At 41.2% G+C, this 17,870-nt stretch overlaps 1 protein-coding gene across 1 annotated transcript in view; it reads left to right on the top strand.

The window, feature by feature from the left end:
* Window positions 1-352: 352 nt before the first annotated feature.
* Window positions 353-17,870, top strand: part of PPARGC1A (PPARG coactivator 1 alpha) — a 364,260-nt gene continuing 346,742 nt past the window's right edge. The window contains exon 1 of the mRNA XM_088056605.1: window positions 353-484. Coding sequence (XP_087912731.1) covers window positions 398-484 — 87 coding nt within the window. The 5' untranslated portion in view covers window positions 353-397. The remainder of the gene's footprint in view (window positions 485-17,870) is intronic.

Raw genomic sequence — 17,870 nt, 5'->3', positions numbered from 1 at the left:
TGGCGAGGGCGCCCGGCGCTGGCGGTCCAGTGCCGGGGGCTGGAGCGCGGCCCGTCCCCGGCGGCGGCGGCGGCGGCGGAGTGAGCGCGCGCACGTGACCGGCCCCGGCCCCTCGGTGCCGCCGCGAACGGCCGCGCTCACACACTCAGACACACGCGGTACCCGTGCCTCCATCCCTCCACCCATCCATCTCTCCATCTATCCATCCATCCATCCATCCATCCATCTAGCCAGCCAGCCAGCCCCGCTCCCCCGCACGCACCGCGCCGGCCGCCGCCAGCGCGAAGCTGTCGGCACCACTCCGCGGGGACAGCGCCGGCGGCGGCAGCGACCGCGCAAGAGGCAAGAGTTTGCGAGGGCTGCTCGTGCCTTCCCGAAGAGGTTTGGCACCCAGAGGATGGCTGGCTGCGGGCTGTCGGAAGACACTTGCTTTTCCTCCTTCTTTTACAACTACACCTCCTCCTGGGAGACCTCCTACAACCAGGTAAGAGGTGGCCGATGCTGCGCGGTCGCCGCCGCTGAGCCCGCCCGGCTCCTCGGGGGAAAACGAAGGTGGTGCCAGTGTGTGCAGGAAGGGTCTGGAAGTGTTTCTGTTCAGCGCGTGTGTGCGTTGCGGGTGGGGGGCTTAAATCAGCCGAAGAAAGAAATGAGAGAAAAGAGCCTCTTCTCGTGTGCCTTACAGCCCCCTTCCCTCCGCCCCCGCCCCTCCCGTGAGGAAGAGGAGCGTGAGGAGGACTAAGGAACGAGAGCCGTAGCCCGCAGAGGGCTGTGCGTTGCCCGGGAGCAACTCGGGCTCAGCCGGGCAACTCGATCGGAGTGCCCCGAGCCTGCCCTCGGTTGCACTGAGGGACCGCGCTGAGGCAGCCGGGCGAGTTTGCCGGGCAGGGGGATCAGGGTGCGAGTGACAGGCTGCGAGTGAGAGGGACCCCCCCGCATCCGCTTCGTCCGCCCTCAGAAATGGCTGCATACGCATTCAGATCCGTAATTTCGGATCCTGCCTAGGTGGAAATAGTTAGGCTCACCCGTCTCTCCCTGTGATTCACCCCCGATCCCCCCTGCACGCACTTAACTTTGATGACTGTGCAATGCGGAGCGCGCAGCCGGGTAACGCCGGCCGGCTCTGTCCCTCCCGCCCGCGCTGGGGCTCGGGCAGCGGGGGGCGGCTGGCGAGGCGGTGGGGGAGAGCGGGGGGGAAACCAGAAATCGCGCCTCAGAGGTAGAGAGCTATTCTGGGAGCCTCCGAAGCGCCTTTAATTAAATAACTGTTGTAGTCTGCTGCCCCCGCTGCTTGTCTGGTGAAAGTCTACAGGCAACTGTCATTTATAAACTACACCGGTGTGTGTGTGCATGCGTGCGTGCGTGGGGAAGGGGTTTTCTGGCGCTGGCTTGACAGGAAAAGTTGGGCAGCGGATGGAAGCGGGCCGCAGAGCGGACGAGGGGCGCCCCGGGCTGTGCGGGCGGTGGTGCCCGCCGGGGGGACGGGAGAGCCGGGGGACGAGGGTGATCAGCTCCCCGCTTCCTCCCTGCGAGCCTGCTGAGCTCAGGGGAAAACGCGCAGCCCTACGACCCCAGTTTCCAGGAGCCTGAGCCCCCCAGACTGGCAGCTGACAGCCTGCGGTTACCCCTCGCGCCGAGGCAGGGAGAAGCCGCGCGCACTTCCCTGCTCCGGGAGTTGCAAACGCCGAGCGGCGAGGAACGGGGCCGCCCTTCGGCAGCGGCCGGCCGGCGAGCCCGGGCGCGGTGGGGCTCCGAAGCCCTGACAGCCTGCTCGTCCGAGGCAGCGGAATAAATAAATAAATTCGAATGTGTGTGTCCCGGGTGCGAGCGGAGCCCCGCCGGGTCCATCGCGGCAGGCGCCGGCCCCGTGCCGGGTACAGCAGCCGCCGGGTGTGCCGCCCCGGCCGGGAGAGCCTTCCCGGCGGGGAACAAGTCAGGCCGGCGTGCGCCGAGGAGAGGGGGGCTCGTGTGGGGACCAGACACGCATCAAGCGTAGAGCCAGCGCCGAAACGCCGTCTCCCGGGCGCGCTGGAGCCCCTGTGGCTCGGCGAAGCCATGCGGGGCCCCTCCGGTATCCCGGCGGGGCGGTGCGCGGGGACAGCGGCGCGTGGCCCGTCCGTGGCGGGGCCGGGAGGGCGCGGCCGGAGCCGCCGCTCGGGAGCGCGGCGGGGCTGCCCGGACCCCGGGCCCCGGCGCTCGGCGTGCCCGGGGCCGGCTCGGCGGGACTTGGCGCCCAGCTCGCCGCTCGGCGTGGCTCGTGGTGGCCGGTGCTCCCGAGCCCGCTCGGGTGTGTGTTCCTCTGCACGTAGCGAGGGCACACACCGGGGCCACTGTGCTTACTTGAACACAGAACGCGCGGTATCGTCCTGCTAAATGCCAGCCCATGCAAGTCCCTGGGATATAAGAAGGGCTCATGCCTGGTATAAAAGGCAGGCAGTCAAAGGGAAGACTCCTTTGAAACCATCAGAGGGGGAAAATGCTTAGGAACGCAGACAATAAAATCAGGTTTAAACCAGCTCCTTTATCTAAAGTTAGTTTCATTCTGTAGCGAAACAGTTCGGTGAAAGAATGTCATTGTGAAATGATAGGTTCCCTTACATCCCCTTTCAGGAGAGCAAGCCGTATCACAATGGAAGCAGGAAGAATTGCTGGCAAATCCAGAGTTGATCTGTTCTAAATACCACTGTTGAACTGTATCTAAGGGAAAACGCGGGAGATAATTCAGAATGCAGAAGGTCTATTTATAGCAGGACTATATAAACTGTAGGATATATACACAAAGTTGAATTAAATATTCATGATTAGGAAAGGTGTTCCGAAGGAGAAGGTGTAATCATTACATAGCATTACAACGGACGAACAGATGAGCTTGCAAGAGCTTACAGGGTGAAGATGAGAAGAATTTTTAAGACACATATTCTTTCTGGTGCTCGAGGCTCCTTTCTATTTTCATCTTTTGCGTATTATGTTACCATTTATATCAGTCAAATTCATCAGCTGAGGATTAGCGGTAGATGTTAGTCTGAATATGAAATCAAAATGAATATAGGATTTTGCTGCACATAGATTTTTCTTACAAGTTTTAGCACTTAAAAAGGCAGACTTGGCTCAGACTTCACTGTCAGCCATATTTGTGTTTGTTTGTTTTTACCTGAATTGTGTTAAAAAAAAAAAAAAGCTTGCAAACCGTTCCTTCTTGCTAAATTTAGCAACATAGCCGAAATAGAATTTGTTTTGTTTAAAACAAAACAGCAAACAGAAAAACTTTTAAAAAAAAGTGCTGAGATGAGAAGATGGGTTGACTACTGGAAAAATAGTTTTTTATTCCAAATCAATATGATGCACTCTCAACATCTCATACGAGGTAAAAGGATCCCTTGTATAATATCAATAGCGGCTCAGCCATAGCTTACTAAAAGAATCTTTTCCTGGCATCTCAAGGCTTTAATGAGAGTATAAGTAATCAAAATACGACTCAAAAATGGAACCAGTCAGGTTAAAGAGAACAGTGACTTCTAGAAGCATAATATACTGTCTGGCAGCTGTGAAAGGAGAGATACAATGTTTGCTTTATAATTCAGAGAGTTTGAGAGATATGTTTAAACCTTTATATTTTTGGTACATTATTGCAGTTCTTTTTTAAGTACAAGCTTATATGTGTGATTTGTTGGTAATATTCTTGGAAGGAGCTTTTCCATTGCATATTAAATTTCAAAGTGCATCACAAAAAGGCTTGTATTGGAGAAATCATGTCTAGAAACTTTATGAAGTCTGTTTTGAATCAATTTCTTAGATAGTCTTCCAGAATATAAGGCTTCATATTACAAATAGGTACATGTAGTTACAAACAAGACTTCACATTACTAAGGATAACTTCAAAAAGATTGAGCATTCTCCTGAAGCTTGCTGCTTATTTTTATAGTTATTGTAGTACAGAGACTTAACTATTATGCTAAATTCCAGCTTAGGCAAACTTGTAGACTTAAATCCTGAGAACTTTGAACTGTGGTTGCATAAACTTACCTGTGTTGTCTTGCCAGTGTGTATAAAACTGAGATGAAGGAATATCCATCAGATTTCCTGTTGATTTATTCTGTAGTCTTCATTTTTAGACTGTCACTCTACTTCTGGTTTTTCATTTTTGCCGGAACCTTCCTCAATACGTCTTCTGGAAATTCTCTTTACATCTGTTTCTTAATTAGTAGTCGTGAGTAAAGAACAGCTATTTCTCAGTACTGCAAAGAGGTATTCAGCCTTGCAAGAGGAATAATATTTTTCGGCATAACCTGTCTATGCTGAGCTGGCAGCATTATTTGTATTAATTATTTTTCATTCTCTGGTTCAGAATTGGATACGTTGTTGTGTTACTAATCTATGTGGTTGAGAAGTGCTTGAAAATAATTTGAAATGTAGTTCGTGAATGAAATTCTATGACTAATGCATAAATCTGGATACTTATTTTAATTTGACCTCAAAATCCTTGCAGTATAGAAGTAAGATGAGGAGTATGCTGTCTGATGGATGCCATTATTTCAGAGATTTTCCCCTGTAACTCTCAGCTGTGGACTTAGTAACGGGCACCATTTTCTTTGTCCTGTGTGTTCAAACATAGCAGTACATTGCGCAACATACAAAATGTATTCCGTGGGTATTAGTAAGTCAGTGAAAGACAAAGCTAAGAGCCAGCCTTGTGGTTTGCCTCTGTCTTTACATGAGCAGGGACAGAAGTGCCCTAGTGTAGCTTTCTGACAATATTTTTGAGGAGATGAACTGTGTGTAGTATATTGCTTTTATGCATTTTTATTCTTTTACCTAGAGTATGACAAGTGGCCACTTCTCAGGGGCAATGGGCCAAAATATACTTTTTGACTTACTTTTCTTTCCATATTTTCTGGAATTTTTTTTTTGATTCTGTGTTATTTGAGTAGTAGAACATGGAATCTACGCAGGTTTGGAAACATGCTAGATTAATTTGTGTTAATGCCCTGCACGTGTATAGCATATATGGAGTATGTCTGTGTTTGAAATTGTTGAATGAGAGATACCAATCTGTATAAGACTGGAAAGTGAACTATGGTTTTTGAAGATGTTTTTTCTTGAATGGAAAAAGACTCAGTCAATAGTTGTACATTATTTGGTGGTGAAAACCAATGGAATAATACCATCTTTCAACTGCAGTTACATTTTAACAGAGTCTGTAACACCTGTGCAAATTAAAATAAGGCTGTCAAAACTAAATTAGTTAAGAGTAAAATGAAATCCTGGTTTAATATTAACAGAAAATACTTCATAATTTTAATAAAGAGTCAATCATGGATTTGAAGTTTTCCTGACTCCAAGGGATGTTTGTGCACAAAGCTGAAAAAATAGCAGTAAAAATGAAAGTGAAACTGAAGACACATATTTTCTTGACATCCCAGCAAAAGATGAATGATAAGATAATGAAGAAGATGTAGTTTATTAAACACAGATAGTGGACTTCATTAAAAATGTTGTTAAACATGATTCTCTTTCTTTCAGAGATTAATGCCTAAATTGCTCATTCAAAACAGTAGCTTTGGAAAGTGTATTCTGATGGCAGGTTCATCTAACAGAAAAAAAAGCACAGTTTAAAATGGGAATGAACCGTTTTTTCATGCCCCAGAGAAGAGCAACTAAATAGTTACACAGTAGAGCACAATAGCACAAGTTTAAAGCACATGCAGAAAATGGGCAAGATATTATTGTCATATCTTATTTTAGAGGGAAAACTCGTGCAGATTGTGAGTTACAGTTATGGCTGCGATGAGCTAATGCAGTTCAGTGCTTTATACATAAGATGGGATTTTCAAAAATACGGTTTTGTTCAGGAGAGAATGTCAGTAGTTCTAGCAATGTGTTCTGAAGGAAGAGGGCAGGGAGTTCTTAGCTGGTCAAATGTTCATGTGGTCTAAGCAGAAATGTAAAAGTGCAGGGTTTGCATTGGAATGAGAATGGGGTCATCCACCCTTTGTACTCATCATCAGGGAAGCAGAACCTTCTTCCAGAGAGACCATAGGAAATCAATGAGTACACTTTGCTAGTGTAGAGATAAATGTGTACTGCAGAAGGGTATTAAATATAAAAGGGCAGCAGTAAAATGATTTACTACATGAAGCAGTGGAACTTTCTTTTGGTCACCTAAAAGGCAATTTTCATTTTTTGATAACATAATTATGTTTTTTTAATACTAATAACTGGAAAAGGCTGGCAGATGAGCTATTTTACATGGATTTGAGCTATACAATGTAAGCTAGGAAAGGCTTGATAAAAAATGGCAGCTTATTTAGAAATATATACTTTTTTTTTTTTAACATATTATCTGGCATTTATAATTTAGATCATAATGATCTGATCTGACTTACCAAAAGTTAATGGATTTTTTAATGTTTTTTTCCTGAGGCGGTATGCATGCCTGTGATCCAGTTTGTCTCGCCATGACCAGAAGGTATCACTGAGGGATACCAGCACAACGGATGCACATAGGAGAGAACCTGACGTACATTTAGGTGTAGAGGTTTAATGAAATGTGGAAGAGCAGGTGCACAGTCCTAATGTGTTGGTGGTTTTTTAATTTCCTATGATGTGTCTGTTTGCTGTGTGAGCAAAACTCCTTGTACATTTAAAACTTACAGGGCTGTAAAACTGCTAAAAAGGACAGAAGCCAAATAATTCTACAGTATTTTTTGTCTTAGACTCTGTCTTCTGTACAAGTGGCAGTTAAGATTCTCCTTCTGCTACATAGCTGTGTGTTACTGTCTCCTCTCTGTAGGTAAAATTAAGGTGAAGAGAGATTAATAGCAGAGCGACCCTTGCTCTGGTTATAGCACTCGTGACACTGGTGCTAATTTTGGAAGGAGAAATTGGGTATTTGCAGTTCCACGTGACCTAACTGTGACCCAAAATGATGAGAGGTGTGTCTACGCTAGCACTTTTCTTGAAGGCAGGAGTGTGCTGTGCTCATCCCAACACTGCTGTGCTTGGTGCTGTAGGCTGCTCTCATTGCAATTGATCAGAATTCCTTTTGGATAAAGCTGGACTGTGAGATGTGTTCTGGGATTACCCCTAGCACACTTGAGCTACACATTTATATTCAGCTAGTGAGATGAGAGCAGGTCTAGGGTGAAGTTAAATAATCAAAGCGCACCCTCAAGTGCGTGGTGCAGAGCAGGTAGCGCAGATGTCGGATCCTCAGCACCAGCTGTCTGACTCTTCCCGTTTTACAGTTCTACACTACTTGCTGGTGCAGACAGCCCCTGCATCCAGTCGAGTTTGTCTAGCAGACTGCATGGAAGCCCATATTTGGGAAGCTGGTTGGAGAGTTGTGGATAGAACGAGTGACCTGACATGCACCCTTATGTTGCAATCATAAGGCCATTATTCTTTCCCTCAAAAAGGGGTAGTTTGTGCTGGCATGAAGAGGAAAGGTTCGTTTCATCACTTGTAATGCAACATGAGCGAGTAAGAGGCACTGGTACTTTGGCTTGCAAAAGCTCTCTGCGTTTTTAACCCATTTTATTATTTGCAAGAGCAATTTAGTTCCTAATGTTAACAATGAGTGATTATGATTCTGTACTTCCGTTTACAGCACAAATTAGCATTTTGTTTTCCATTACAGCTTTTGAATGAGGAATTTAATGTATAATTTGCTGCAAATAGATGTTATCATCTCTTTGGATGTGAACAACCACATAAACTTGAGCAAATGATAAAAATGGAATCAATTACTTCTCAAATGGAAGTAGTTTACAAACCTTCACAAACAAAATGGCAATAGTTGGTGGTTATTGTAACAAATAATTAGATTTTTTTTTAAACAACATTTATTGAATTCTATTGACAATTTACTAATTGCATATAGAATATTTAATCATCCCCCTCACAAAATACATGCCAGAAAATATGTGGATTTTTTAAACTGTAGATTTCCTCTGTTGTCCTTGTGTGAAGCTTTTCTCATGCTTTTACCTGTACGAATGTTCCAGAGGGGTAGCACTGGACCACAAATCATGCTGCTGCTGCTGCTGATTAGAGAGTTTCACAATACTCTGGAATTAGTAGATTAAGATTGAAATTTTGGAGGAGGGAAGAATTAAAAGTAAATGTTGTAGGCTGTATGAAAAGCCTGCTGAAAGTGATGTAAATTTTTCTGCCACTTTTGACCTCAATGATCTATGTTGTGGTTATTAGAAGGATAAAGAAGAGAAGAGACATTACAGTTGCTAGAATGAGTGAATGCTGTCAGTCTCTACTGTAGGGGGAGGTAATATCTTGTACTTAAATGAGTTTCCTAGTTTGAATTTCACAAAGCAAGTTTTCCACTGTCAGTTGCTGCGATCTGTTTCTGTATTATATGGAGTTATTCATGCTTGGAAAAATACCAATCCACAGACAAAATCAGTGTGAGAAACAGCTCAGAATCAGTCAATCTCTTCCCATTGCAGAGACTTTCTTCATATCACTAAAGGACATAATCCAAGTGTCATTTTCAACCCCTTCCTTTCAAAGAGGCTGTTTCTAAATTCTGATTATTTTCTACATACTGGCTTGCATATCTGTTTATTTCTGATCCCCTAAAGCTTTGACCTTAAAGTCACTACCTACATAATTTCCTGTTACTGTGAATTAATGAGCCTTTTTCTCACAGTCATCCCCAGTAACCCAAATGTATCCATCCGTTCTGTATACAATATAAGCCCTGATGGTACATAATGTCTTGATTGCCCCTACCTACTCTCTTACCCTTACTTAAAAGCACAAATTGAAGTCCATACTTTGTCTCATTTAGTACTTTAGGATTTACACCTCTTGTCCTTTTAAAGCCTTTGCATAATTTAGTTTTTCCCTGTTTACCATTAATACCATCTCTTTTTGTTTCTGATGCTGGTTTTGATGCTTGCTGGACTGCTTCCCTGAACAAGCACTTTCTGCTATCTCACATTTCTTCCTTTGACTCATTGAAGTCGTGATCCCATTGAGGAAGATTGTGTCTTTAAAGACATTGTTTTCTAATTATTAAAAATGGGTAATCTTATTTTGCATTTGGAAAACTGTGGAACAAACTGAGCAAAACTCCACTCATGACTCTGCTGCATTTCACTCTGTTCATCTGTTGCTTGTTTCCTTAGGTTGATGTCTGCTGCCATACTTGGATCAGTCTGTAGATCAGATGAACAATACGTTTTTATTCTTCTAATAATTAAAAAAACCCCAAAAAACGAATGATGTATTTTCTCATTTGCTTCACTCTACCAAACATTGAAGTTAAGTAAGTGGGGGAAAAACAGACAGATAGGGAATAGTATAGCTAGCAATTCAGGGTCCTGTATTCAGCCTTTTAGCCTTCTTTTGAGACCATGGAGTTTATTGTTTAAGATGGAGCTTTTTCCTAATTTTATTTTTGAGGCAGCTGTTATAAAAATTCACTTGCCTTCACATTTTGACTATGAGTCTGTTTATTTGTTTGGCTCATTTTTTGACTTTCAGAGCAAACTGACTTGGGCTACAGCAGGTCAATGTTATGATACCGCGTCTTTGCAGTGAACTTTTTTGAATCTTAGAATGTGTGTCTGGTGTAATGATTCCTGAAGGGCTGATGGAACTTTATTTTAGGAATGAGTGCATGGCTTCATAAAACATATCCACAGTTGTCACAGGCTCCCTGGACTGAGCAATTCACAATGTCATAGGTTTATTTGTATTGTAAAACTCACAAACTCACTCCAACAAGACAATTTACTTCAACCATTTTTTTTCTTTTTCTGTTTCTTTTTTTAATTATATTTTTTTGGAGTCTAACAGCACATTGTGAATTGATATATCTGCTAAACTTTGACTTGTCATTCATGATGTTTCTTATTATATCTGCCTGCTACCTCTCTCTCTCATAGTCTGCTTAGGCCTTGATCCAGCAGACCACTTATTGCTCACCAGTAAACATTTGGAAGTCAGGAGAACTGCCTTCAGGTTTAAAATGAATATGTGGTGTGTCAGGGAATGAATGTGTTGGGGCCTTAAACCGTTGTACCTTGAGGGCAGAGAGCTTTGCTTCCATCTTGTTTTTCATGAACTTGCCATGCTTTGACTACATTACAAGTAGTGATGGTAATGATGGTGGTAGGAGCAAGAAAGCAGCGAGGAGATCAAGGAGACCTGGTCATGGTAGAGGAAGCATGCCAGTTCCACCGTGGCACTTCAGTCTCTCTGTTTTTAAAATGGTTTTAACAAATAAAGGATGATTACTCCCAACCAAAAAGCTGTGTGATTAAATGAATAGGTGGTGCCCTAAAAGGCAAAATTATGACAAAAAGCCTTCCATGAATTATATATGAGAGTGGGAAACTCCAGGTTTAAGGAAAAGGAAAAAAAACAAAGATGGCTGTAAACATGTAATGGTAAAAAAAAAAAAAATTGTAAGTAGGACATGCACACACTTAAATATTTAAGCCCTGTGAAACAATGAGAAAATGAGCTACTGACCAAATAAATTAGCAAAACAAAAGTAAGGTTGCACTCCCAGCCTTTTTTTATTTTCATCCAAAAGACTGTTAATTGCTTGAGGATTAAAATAATTCATATTCAAGGATAGCAAGTGATAACAATATGCAGAGCTTGGATGCTCCAGCTATACAAGAGACAGTGAAAGGAATACTTTTCTCTCTGTGTAATGTCAAAACCGAAAGGGGGGGGGGAGAAAGAAAAGGAGGAGGTTGTGTCTCTTTGATGTCACTTACAGAATAAGAATGCTGTAAAAGAAATAGCATAATCTTTTTCTATTTATCTAAGTCCTTTTTTTTTACTAAAGAGTTAGGGCAGCATTGTTAATTGATTTTTCTGACGCTCATAATAACAGCTGTATTAAAAATAATTTACAAAGAATTTTTTTTCCAGAAGCTGAGCCCTGCAGAATCTGTTGTAGAAAAGTGGGTAGAGAGTGGATTATTATACATCACTGTTCTCACATAATTATAATCTACTTGATTGGTAAAATGCATGTTGCGCTTCTGCATTGTCCATTTTCAACCAGTGGTGTCTTTCCAATAAGATTTGTTGGTTTAATAGTAATAGCATCAGGATGTCTCGTGCCCTTTCAGTATAAATAAAGGTTGTCCTAACAGCTGCTCAGATTGTGCTGGCATAGTAGCCATCTTTGCTGGAGTGTCAGTTTTTGGCTAGAACATTTTAACACACTGGGGCTTTTTTCTGGTTACCAGTGGCTGAATCATGTCCAGCTGTGAAAACAGATGTGTGCCTTTTTTGGGAAGTAAAGTTAATCAGGGGCTGTTTATGAATTGGTTTTTTTTTTTTTTTTTTTTTAACTAATACATTATTTTTTTTGTTTACTGTGAGGTTAGAGGATGCCTTTGGAACACACATCTTCGTCTTTGGCTTTCATCTCTGAAAGGAATTCTTCGGGTGAAAACTGAAAAATATTTGCTGTATTTCAGATACAGTTTTCTCCTTTGTGTTTAGTATAGTTATTTGTACTTTTAACATTGATGTCTGTCTATTTTAAAGTCTGCTGGTAGACAACCCAATTTTGTGGAAAAAAGAGCTTTTCATGTGAAGAAAGTTTTAGTTTTGTGATTTCTTTCTTTTTCTTTTTGTTCATGATTTTTGCATAAAATAAATGGCAAAGATGGGAAAAACCGAACAGCAGCAATTGCTGTTAAAATTAATTAAAAAAATTAAATTTGATAAATTGCAAAAATTGCTGTCAAAAATAAAACAAAAATAACTTGTTTAATTTATGTTATTCTTGTTGCAAATAAGTGTCATATGAAATGGAAATCTGTTTATTTATTTATGCTGGGGCAGCACGATATACGGAGCAATGGCACCCCAAGTGTACAGAAGTGTCTCTGAAATTACCACTAAACCTTCATGTCTGAATGAACTATAAACTCATTGAGCAGCATTCAACTTTCCTAAGACTGTTGCAACTGTAAAATAGCAATGCAAGCATTTTTTGCTGGTGTTTTTTTTTTCCCCCATGGGAAAAAAAGAATATTTGGAAGGATCATGCAGGGACCATTATAAAATACTTACACTTGTGGAGATCACAAACATACGTGACTGAAACGACTGAGCTTCTCCCATGAGTAGATTGAGCTATAGGACTTATTTGATGCTAAGAGGGATGTAATCCCTCTTAGAGAGTCTCAGTGAAAGGCTTTGCATGTTTGGAAGAGTATGTTGCCTATCTAGGATTTGCAGAGAATGAGGAGATGATTTATTTCTAGTGGTTTTAGGTGTTTTCTGGAAGGGACATTGCCTATTACTTGAGCAGAATGAGCATTTGTTGGATTAGTAGTTACTCAGGATTATGAAAGGATGTGGCAGTGCTACCTGCAGTGCAGGTTTCTAAGGTCTAACATGTTAGGTTCCTATTTTTGGATATAATTTTGCCATATGTTAACTGTATGAACTGGGTTTTGCCACAGTTGTATGTCTCAAGCAAGGATTGTTTGGTCAGTTTTGTGTCTTTGTGTTGGGTTCTTTTATGCAAATATCAAGAAATGTGATTTTACTGTCCTCAGAAATGTTAGTAGATTAAAAAAAATGTAGAATTTTTTACTGCAATATATAATTAAATCTTGTTACCAGGAAAGGCAGTATAAAGTATAGAACTGTTTTTTTAATAGATTTGTTATTTTTATTTTTTCTTAGTGAAGATTATTAAGTATAAGACAAAAAGCAAACAAGAGAATAAAAGGACTGGAATATTGAGAATATTTTATAAAATATTAATTCTTTTGTAGTTTAGAAGATGTAAAGCAAAGTGGCAGCAAAAGTCAGAGCTGTATTTGATTAGAAATCAAAAGGTTATTAATAGTGCTGATTACTTCAGCTTAGTTATATCTGCTCTAGTATTACTCCTATTTGTTTGCAACACTAATCAACCTCACTGTAAGCCCTTATCTTTGACCAGCCAGAAGAAATCATAAAAGGAAATAATTGTTTAGCGAGAAAGACTTTGATAACAGCATGACTCTTGTGTGGGAGACAAGGAGATAACACTGTCTGAGTGAAACGATATAACCAGGGTAGCTAAGGTGATAAATTCTTTAGCTGTCTTGTCCTCAGCAATAAAATATACAGTAAATTAAAGATGTCTTTTTAAGAATTGTTTTAAGAACTGATCACATTTGTGATTTGAATGTGTAGAGGAAATGGAAGAGATTTGGTTTTGAGAATAATGCGATTTCATAAAGCCACAGATTTAGCCAGAGTTTGACCAGGTAATTGAGCCACGACTTATTATTCAGTTATCTCTATTGAATTGAAAGCTGTACTTAGTGTTTGAGTTTGATTTGACCAAAATATTTTACAAAATACAAGTATTTATCTGAAGGAAGGCATCAAGCATTCAATAAAGCTTTTGCTACTTACTGTATTGGTTAATCATTCTCATTGTTTACTGTCTTTAGAAAGTCCTGTTTTTCATTAGAGTTGTTCAGAATTAATTTTCTAGGCAAAAGTTTTCTTTAGGACTTGACCTGGTAGGTTGGGAAGCACTTCAGTATGTTTTTGTTCATACCTACAAAAAGTACTTTTACTCAAGACACCAGTGTGTCTTTTTTTTTTTTTTTTAGCTAATCAAAGTGACCTCTTTAAGACTCTTACCAGAGGACATTTTTTGCAGATTTCAAGTACATTTGCATAACTTCTCTGTTTTCCTTCCAATTTTTTGATTTCCCTTCAGGAAAATCAGATGCCAGAAGCACAAGATGGTTTTTCAGTATTGGTCTCTACAATGCTGTCAGTACTACAGAGAGGAATTCATTTACCTGCTTCTCTTCGTTATGTTCAAGGTTCAAATTCATTTTTTGCTTCAGTATCACCATGACAGTTCACTTTGAATAACTTGTATACTCCAATACTTGCTGAGTTAACTGAGTCATGACTATCCAGAATATAGTCTATCACCCTGTACATGTGTTACATTTTCTCTTCATTGATCTGCACCTTACTGCTTTATTTTCTCCAAACAGGCTCAAGAGTGAGCAAGCAAGGAAGAGTCAAACCCATGTGTTTTAGCATTGGTGATTGCCTGTAGTGCTGTAATCTGCAGTCAGGTGTGCTAAGGAAGTTACCATGCCAGTTGTTCACCTTTGCTGCCCCATTACGTTAGTGTGACTTTGGGACAGAAGGCTCTCCATCCAAATTGTCAAGCTTAACTGCTCACTCATTTGCTCCCTAACCTGGTTCTTTTAAAATAACCTGTACTAATACAACATTGAAAAAATTCTACTGCTATGAATCTTTACAACAGCAAGCAAACCTGCCTTTATTTTGAAGGAGCTTGGGTAGAGTACAGTAGTGATGTGCTGTCATGCTGGTTGATTGTCAAGAAGTGATGAGCAGCTAGAGGTCTGTAGGGGTGGTAGCCTGGGTCAGCTGCAGCCTCGAGAGACTCACTGAATTCAGCCTGTTTGCTGTAAAAGCACTAAATTGGGAGAGGTACTAAGTAAATAAGAATGAAGAGCTTTTTCTGGGACAGATTTGAGATGAGAACATTTGGAGGGTTTTTTTTCAGTAGGTGTGGATTTTTTCCTCACTGAAGAGTATCAATTTTCTGTTGGTGTGTGTTGAGGTTGTGATTTTTATTTTTTCCCCTGCCCATTTGCAAGGAGGTAATGATTTTGAGTGATCAGGTTTTTGAAGCTCAGCTTCAGACATCTTAAATAGGGCTGACTTTCAGCAGCTAATTGTTCAGTATTTACTGAATTTTTGACATTTTTGAGCAACCAAATCTTAAACAACAAGAATCTATGTCTCTTGACATGCGTGCCTTTGATATTTAATGTGTGAAGACAGCTTGCAACCAGATTTCAGGGAAAGCTGTATGGAAACCTTGCTAGGCTGGATTATGCAGAGAATTGCCAGTAGTCACAGAAATTGATTACTGTAAATGATGCCTCTTTTTAAATAATGTATGTTTATGATGTTTGTAAATCACAGGCAGGACTTTGAAGACCTGCTGTATAAGTTTTTGGAAACAGACCTAGCATGGTCAGTTTCTTATGTAGTTCCACAGTGCAGGGCTCTGTTTCCCAGTCTGATTTGATGACATATATTTTGCTTGCAGATTTTTGTAAGCTGAAACTGAACACTGGAACAGGCCTGTCCTGATATATGTGTTAAACTTACATGAGATAAAACAGCCTGAAATAATTCCCTGTAAACTATCAGTGACCACGAAGAGTTTTGATTTGGCAGTGACGACTGTATTTAGAGCTGAGCCCAGAGGACTTAAGGTAACATTTGTCAAAGGCTTGCTTTCTGAAGGTGTATAGATGTGAGAAGTAAGGTGCCTTTCAGACTTTAGTAAAGTTCTCCTAAAATATGTAGTGCTGTGTAGGAATATTTGAGATAGTTTAAAATTAACTAGCTCAAATAACAAAGGCAACAGAGGTAGGTTGCCCTTCAGTCTTCCAGTGGATTAGTTACTGCAGGCTGGCCAGTGTGTCAGTGTACCTTCATCCTGTCTGCTGTCCACATCACAGGATCACAGCCTCATTAGGGCTGGAATGGACCTCTGGAGATCAGCCAGTCCAACCCTCCTGCCAAGGCAGGGTCACCTAGAGCAGGTGACACAGGAAGTCATCCAAGTGGGTTTTGAATGTCTGCAGGGAGGGAGACTCCGTGGCTTCTGTGGGCAGCCTTTTCCAGTGCTCTGCCACCTTCAATGTAATGTTCTTCCTCATATTGAGGTGGAACTTGTGATTTAGTTTATGGCCATTGCTCCCTGTCCTGCTGCTGGGAACCATGGAAAAGTCTGGCACCATCCTGTTGGCACCCACCTTGGAGATACCTGTATGTATTGATGGGATCCCCTCTCAGTCTTCTCCACACAAAACAGGCCCAGCTCTTGCAGTCTCTTCTCAGAAGAGTGATGGTCCAGATCCCTCATCATCTTTGTGGCCTCCACTGGGCCCTCTCCAGTAGCTCCTTGTCTTTTTTGTATGGAGAAGCCCAGAACTGGGGACAGCACTCCAGATGTGGCCTCAGCAGAGCCAAGCAGAGGAGCAGGATTCCCTCCCTCAAACTGCTGGCCACACTCTTTTCCAAATGCACCCCAGGATCCCGTTGGCCCTCCTGGCCACAAGGGCACTGCTGGCTCATGGACTTACATTCCCTGAAGAAAAAAGGGTTGTTGACAGGTCTAGGGTTTTAATTTTTTTTTAAAAATGGTTAATCTGGCTTAAAGCCAAAATAAATGTACACATTGAAATGCCTAATTTATGTTAATTTAGATGTATTTGTCTGCATAGTAACCCTAAATACTCTAGTGTGAAGCAATAGAAATTCCATCTACAACATTTTCTGCAATAACTTTCATATGTGTGCTTTAATGAAGTTCTTTATGTAAGAGAGATGATTACCTTTGTATTGTGAAGCACACAGGCTTCAAATGAGCAAAAAATACATAATTCTCTGAAACAGAAGAGATATACACCATAAAAGTAACTAACTCAGAGTTAACTTAAAGAGTGGCAAAATGTGTTTAAAAGAGTCATGTATAGTCAGTGCTCTGGTAGAGGAGAGTGCAAAAATTTCCATTTTTATAAATTAAATGTTAGGGTTATTAACCTTTGGAGCAGGCTTCCAGGGGAAGTGCTTGAGTCACTATCCCTAGAAAAAATTAAAAGATCTGTAGATGTGGTGCTTAGGGACATGATTTATTGGTGGACTTGGAAGTGCTGGGCTAGTACTTAGACTTGATGATCTTAATGGCCTTTCCCAGCCTAAATGATTCTGTGATTCTGTGAAAGTTTTAAGCATTGTTTCTGTATTTTTTGTTCTCCCCAGCAACTTCCTTTTCAGGAATAGCACAATATGTGGCATTTAGTGTTTAATCTCTCTTTTGTTTTTAAACAGGTCTTCTTCAACTGTTAGCAGCTTTAAGAATTATGTGAGGAGAATTCTAGAAATAAAAGCAAATGAGAGAAGACAATGTAATGATGCTTTATACTTATATGTAAGTTTTCTGTCATTTGGAAACTCAAGGGCTCTTGCTTTTGGTTGCCAAATGTTAGGCTGATTGCTTTCAAGGTGAAGCTGCACTATGCTGCTTTGAACTGATACTGCATGATTAGGGTAATAAGTAAGTGCCACTTAATTGGAACAGGCCTGATCAGAAGACATTCCAGGTAACTGATTTAAGCCAAACAATACTTAATTGCAGTGAATGTTGCTTAATGGGTATGATAATTACGTGCATTGGGGATACCTTCAAATGATTCATTGGTGGTTGGGTCTTTTGTGTCTGCCTCACTGTTGGCTCTTTTTCCTGTTGCTCAGAACAGCTTTCAGCGTCTTCATAAATAGCCATGATTCATTCAGAAAGCAGATAAAACCATGCTTGGCTTTTAATAAATCAGCAGTCTAAAATCAGCTTGTTTAAAATCATGATGTCTCTAATGATTTTTGAGGACTTTTTCATATTGTTTTCAGGATTTTGAACTGCTGGGTTTGCTTTTTCAATTTTCTATGTGATCAGGAATGTTAGAAATTGAAATAAGAAAAGACAAGTCACATAATTTTCTTGGCTTCTGGATCAAGGCAGGCTCTAACATAATGAGACTTACTAAATCATAGAAGTTGATATGTTCTCTGCCCTTGGCAAATAATTAACTTGCTTTATTTCTGTAATATTTTCTTTCCAAGATTGCTTGTTTTCTTCTGCACAAACCTACCTGATGTGCTGCAAAATACACTTTACAACTGGGGAACCCTCCCCCTTTGTAGCTGGACAAAGATAAAACCTGGTCCTTTTCCCACTCATTCTCAAACTTTGGCTTGCAAGTGCATATTTGCACCTTCATAATTTAGCCTCGCTCTGTCTACTT

This window comes from Pseudopodoces humilis, chromosome 6 (genome assembly GCF_049639895.1).
Source record: "Pseudopodoces humilis isolate 2021_Gansu_Grassland_sample_001 chromosome 6, ASM4963989v1, whole genome shotgun sequence".
Taxonomy (NCBI): domain Eukaryota; kingdom Metazoa; phylum Chordata; class Aves; order Passeriformes; family Paridae; genus Pseudopodoces; species Pseudopodoces humilis.
The sequence above is the reverse complement of the archived record's forward strand: the minus strand, read 5'-3'. Positions and strand labels throughout refer to the sequence as shown.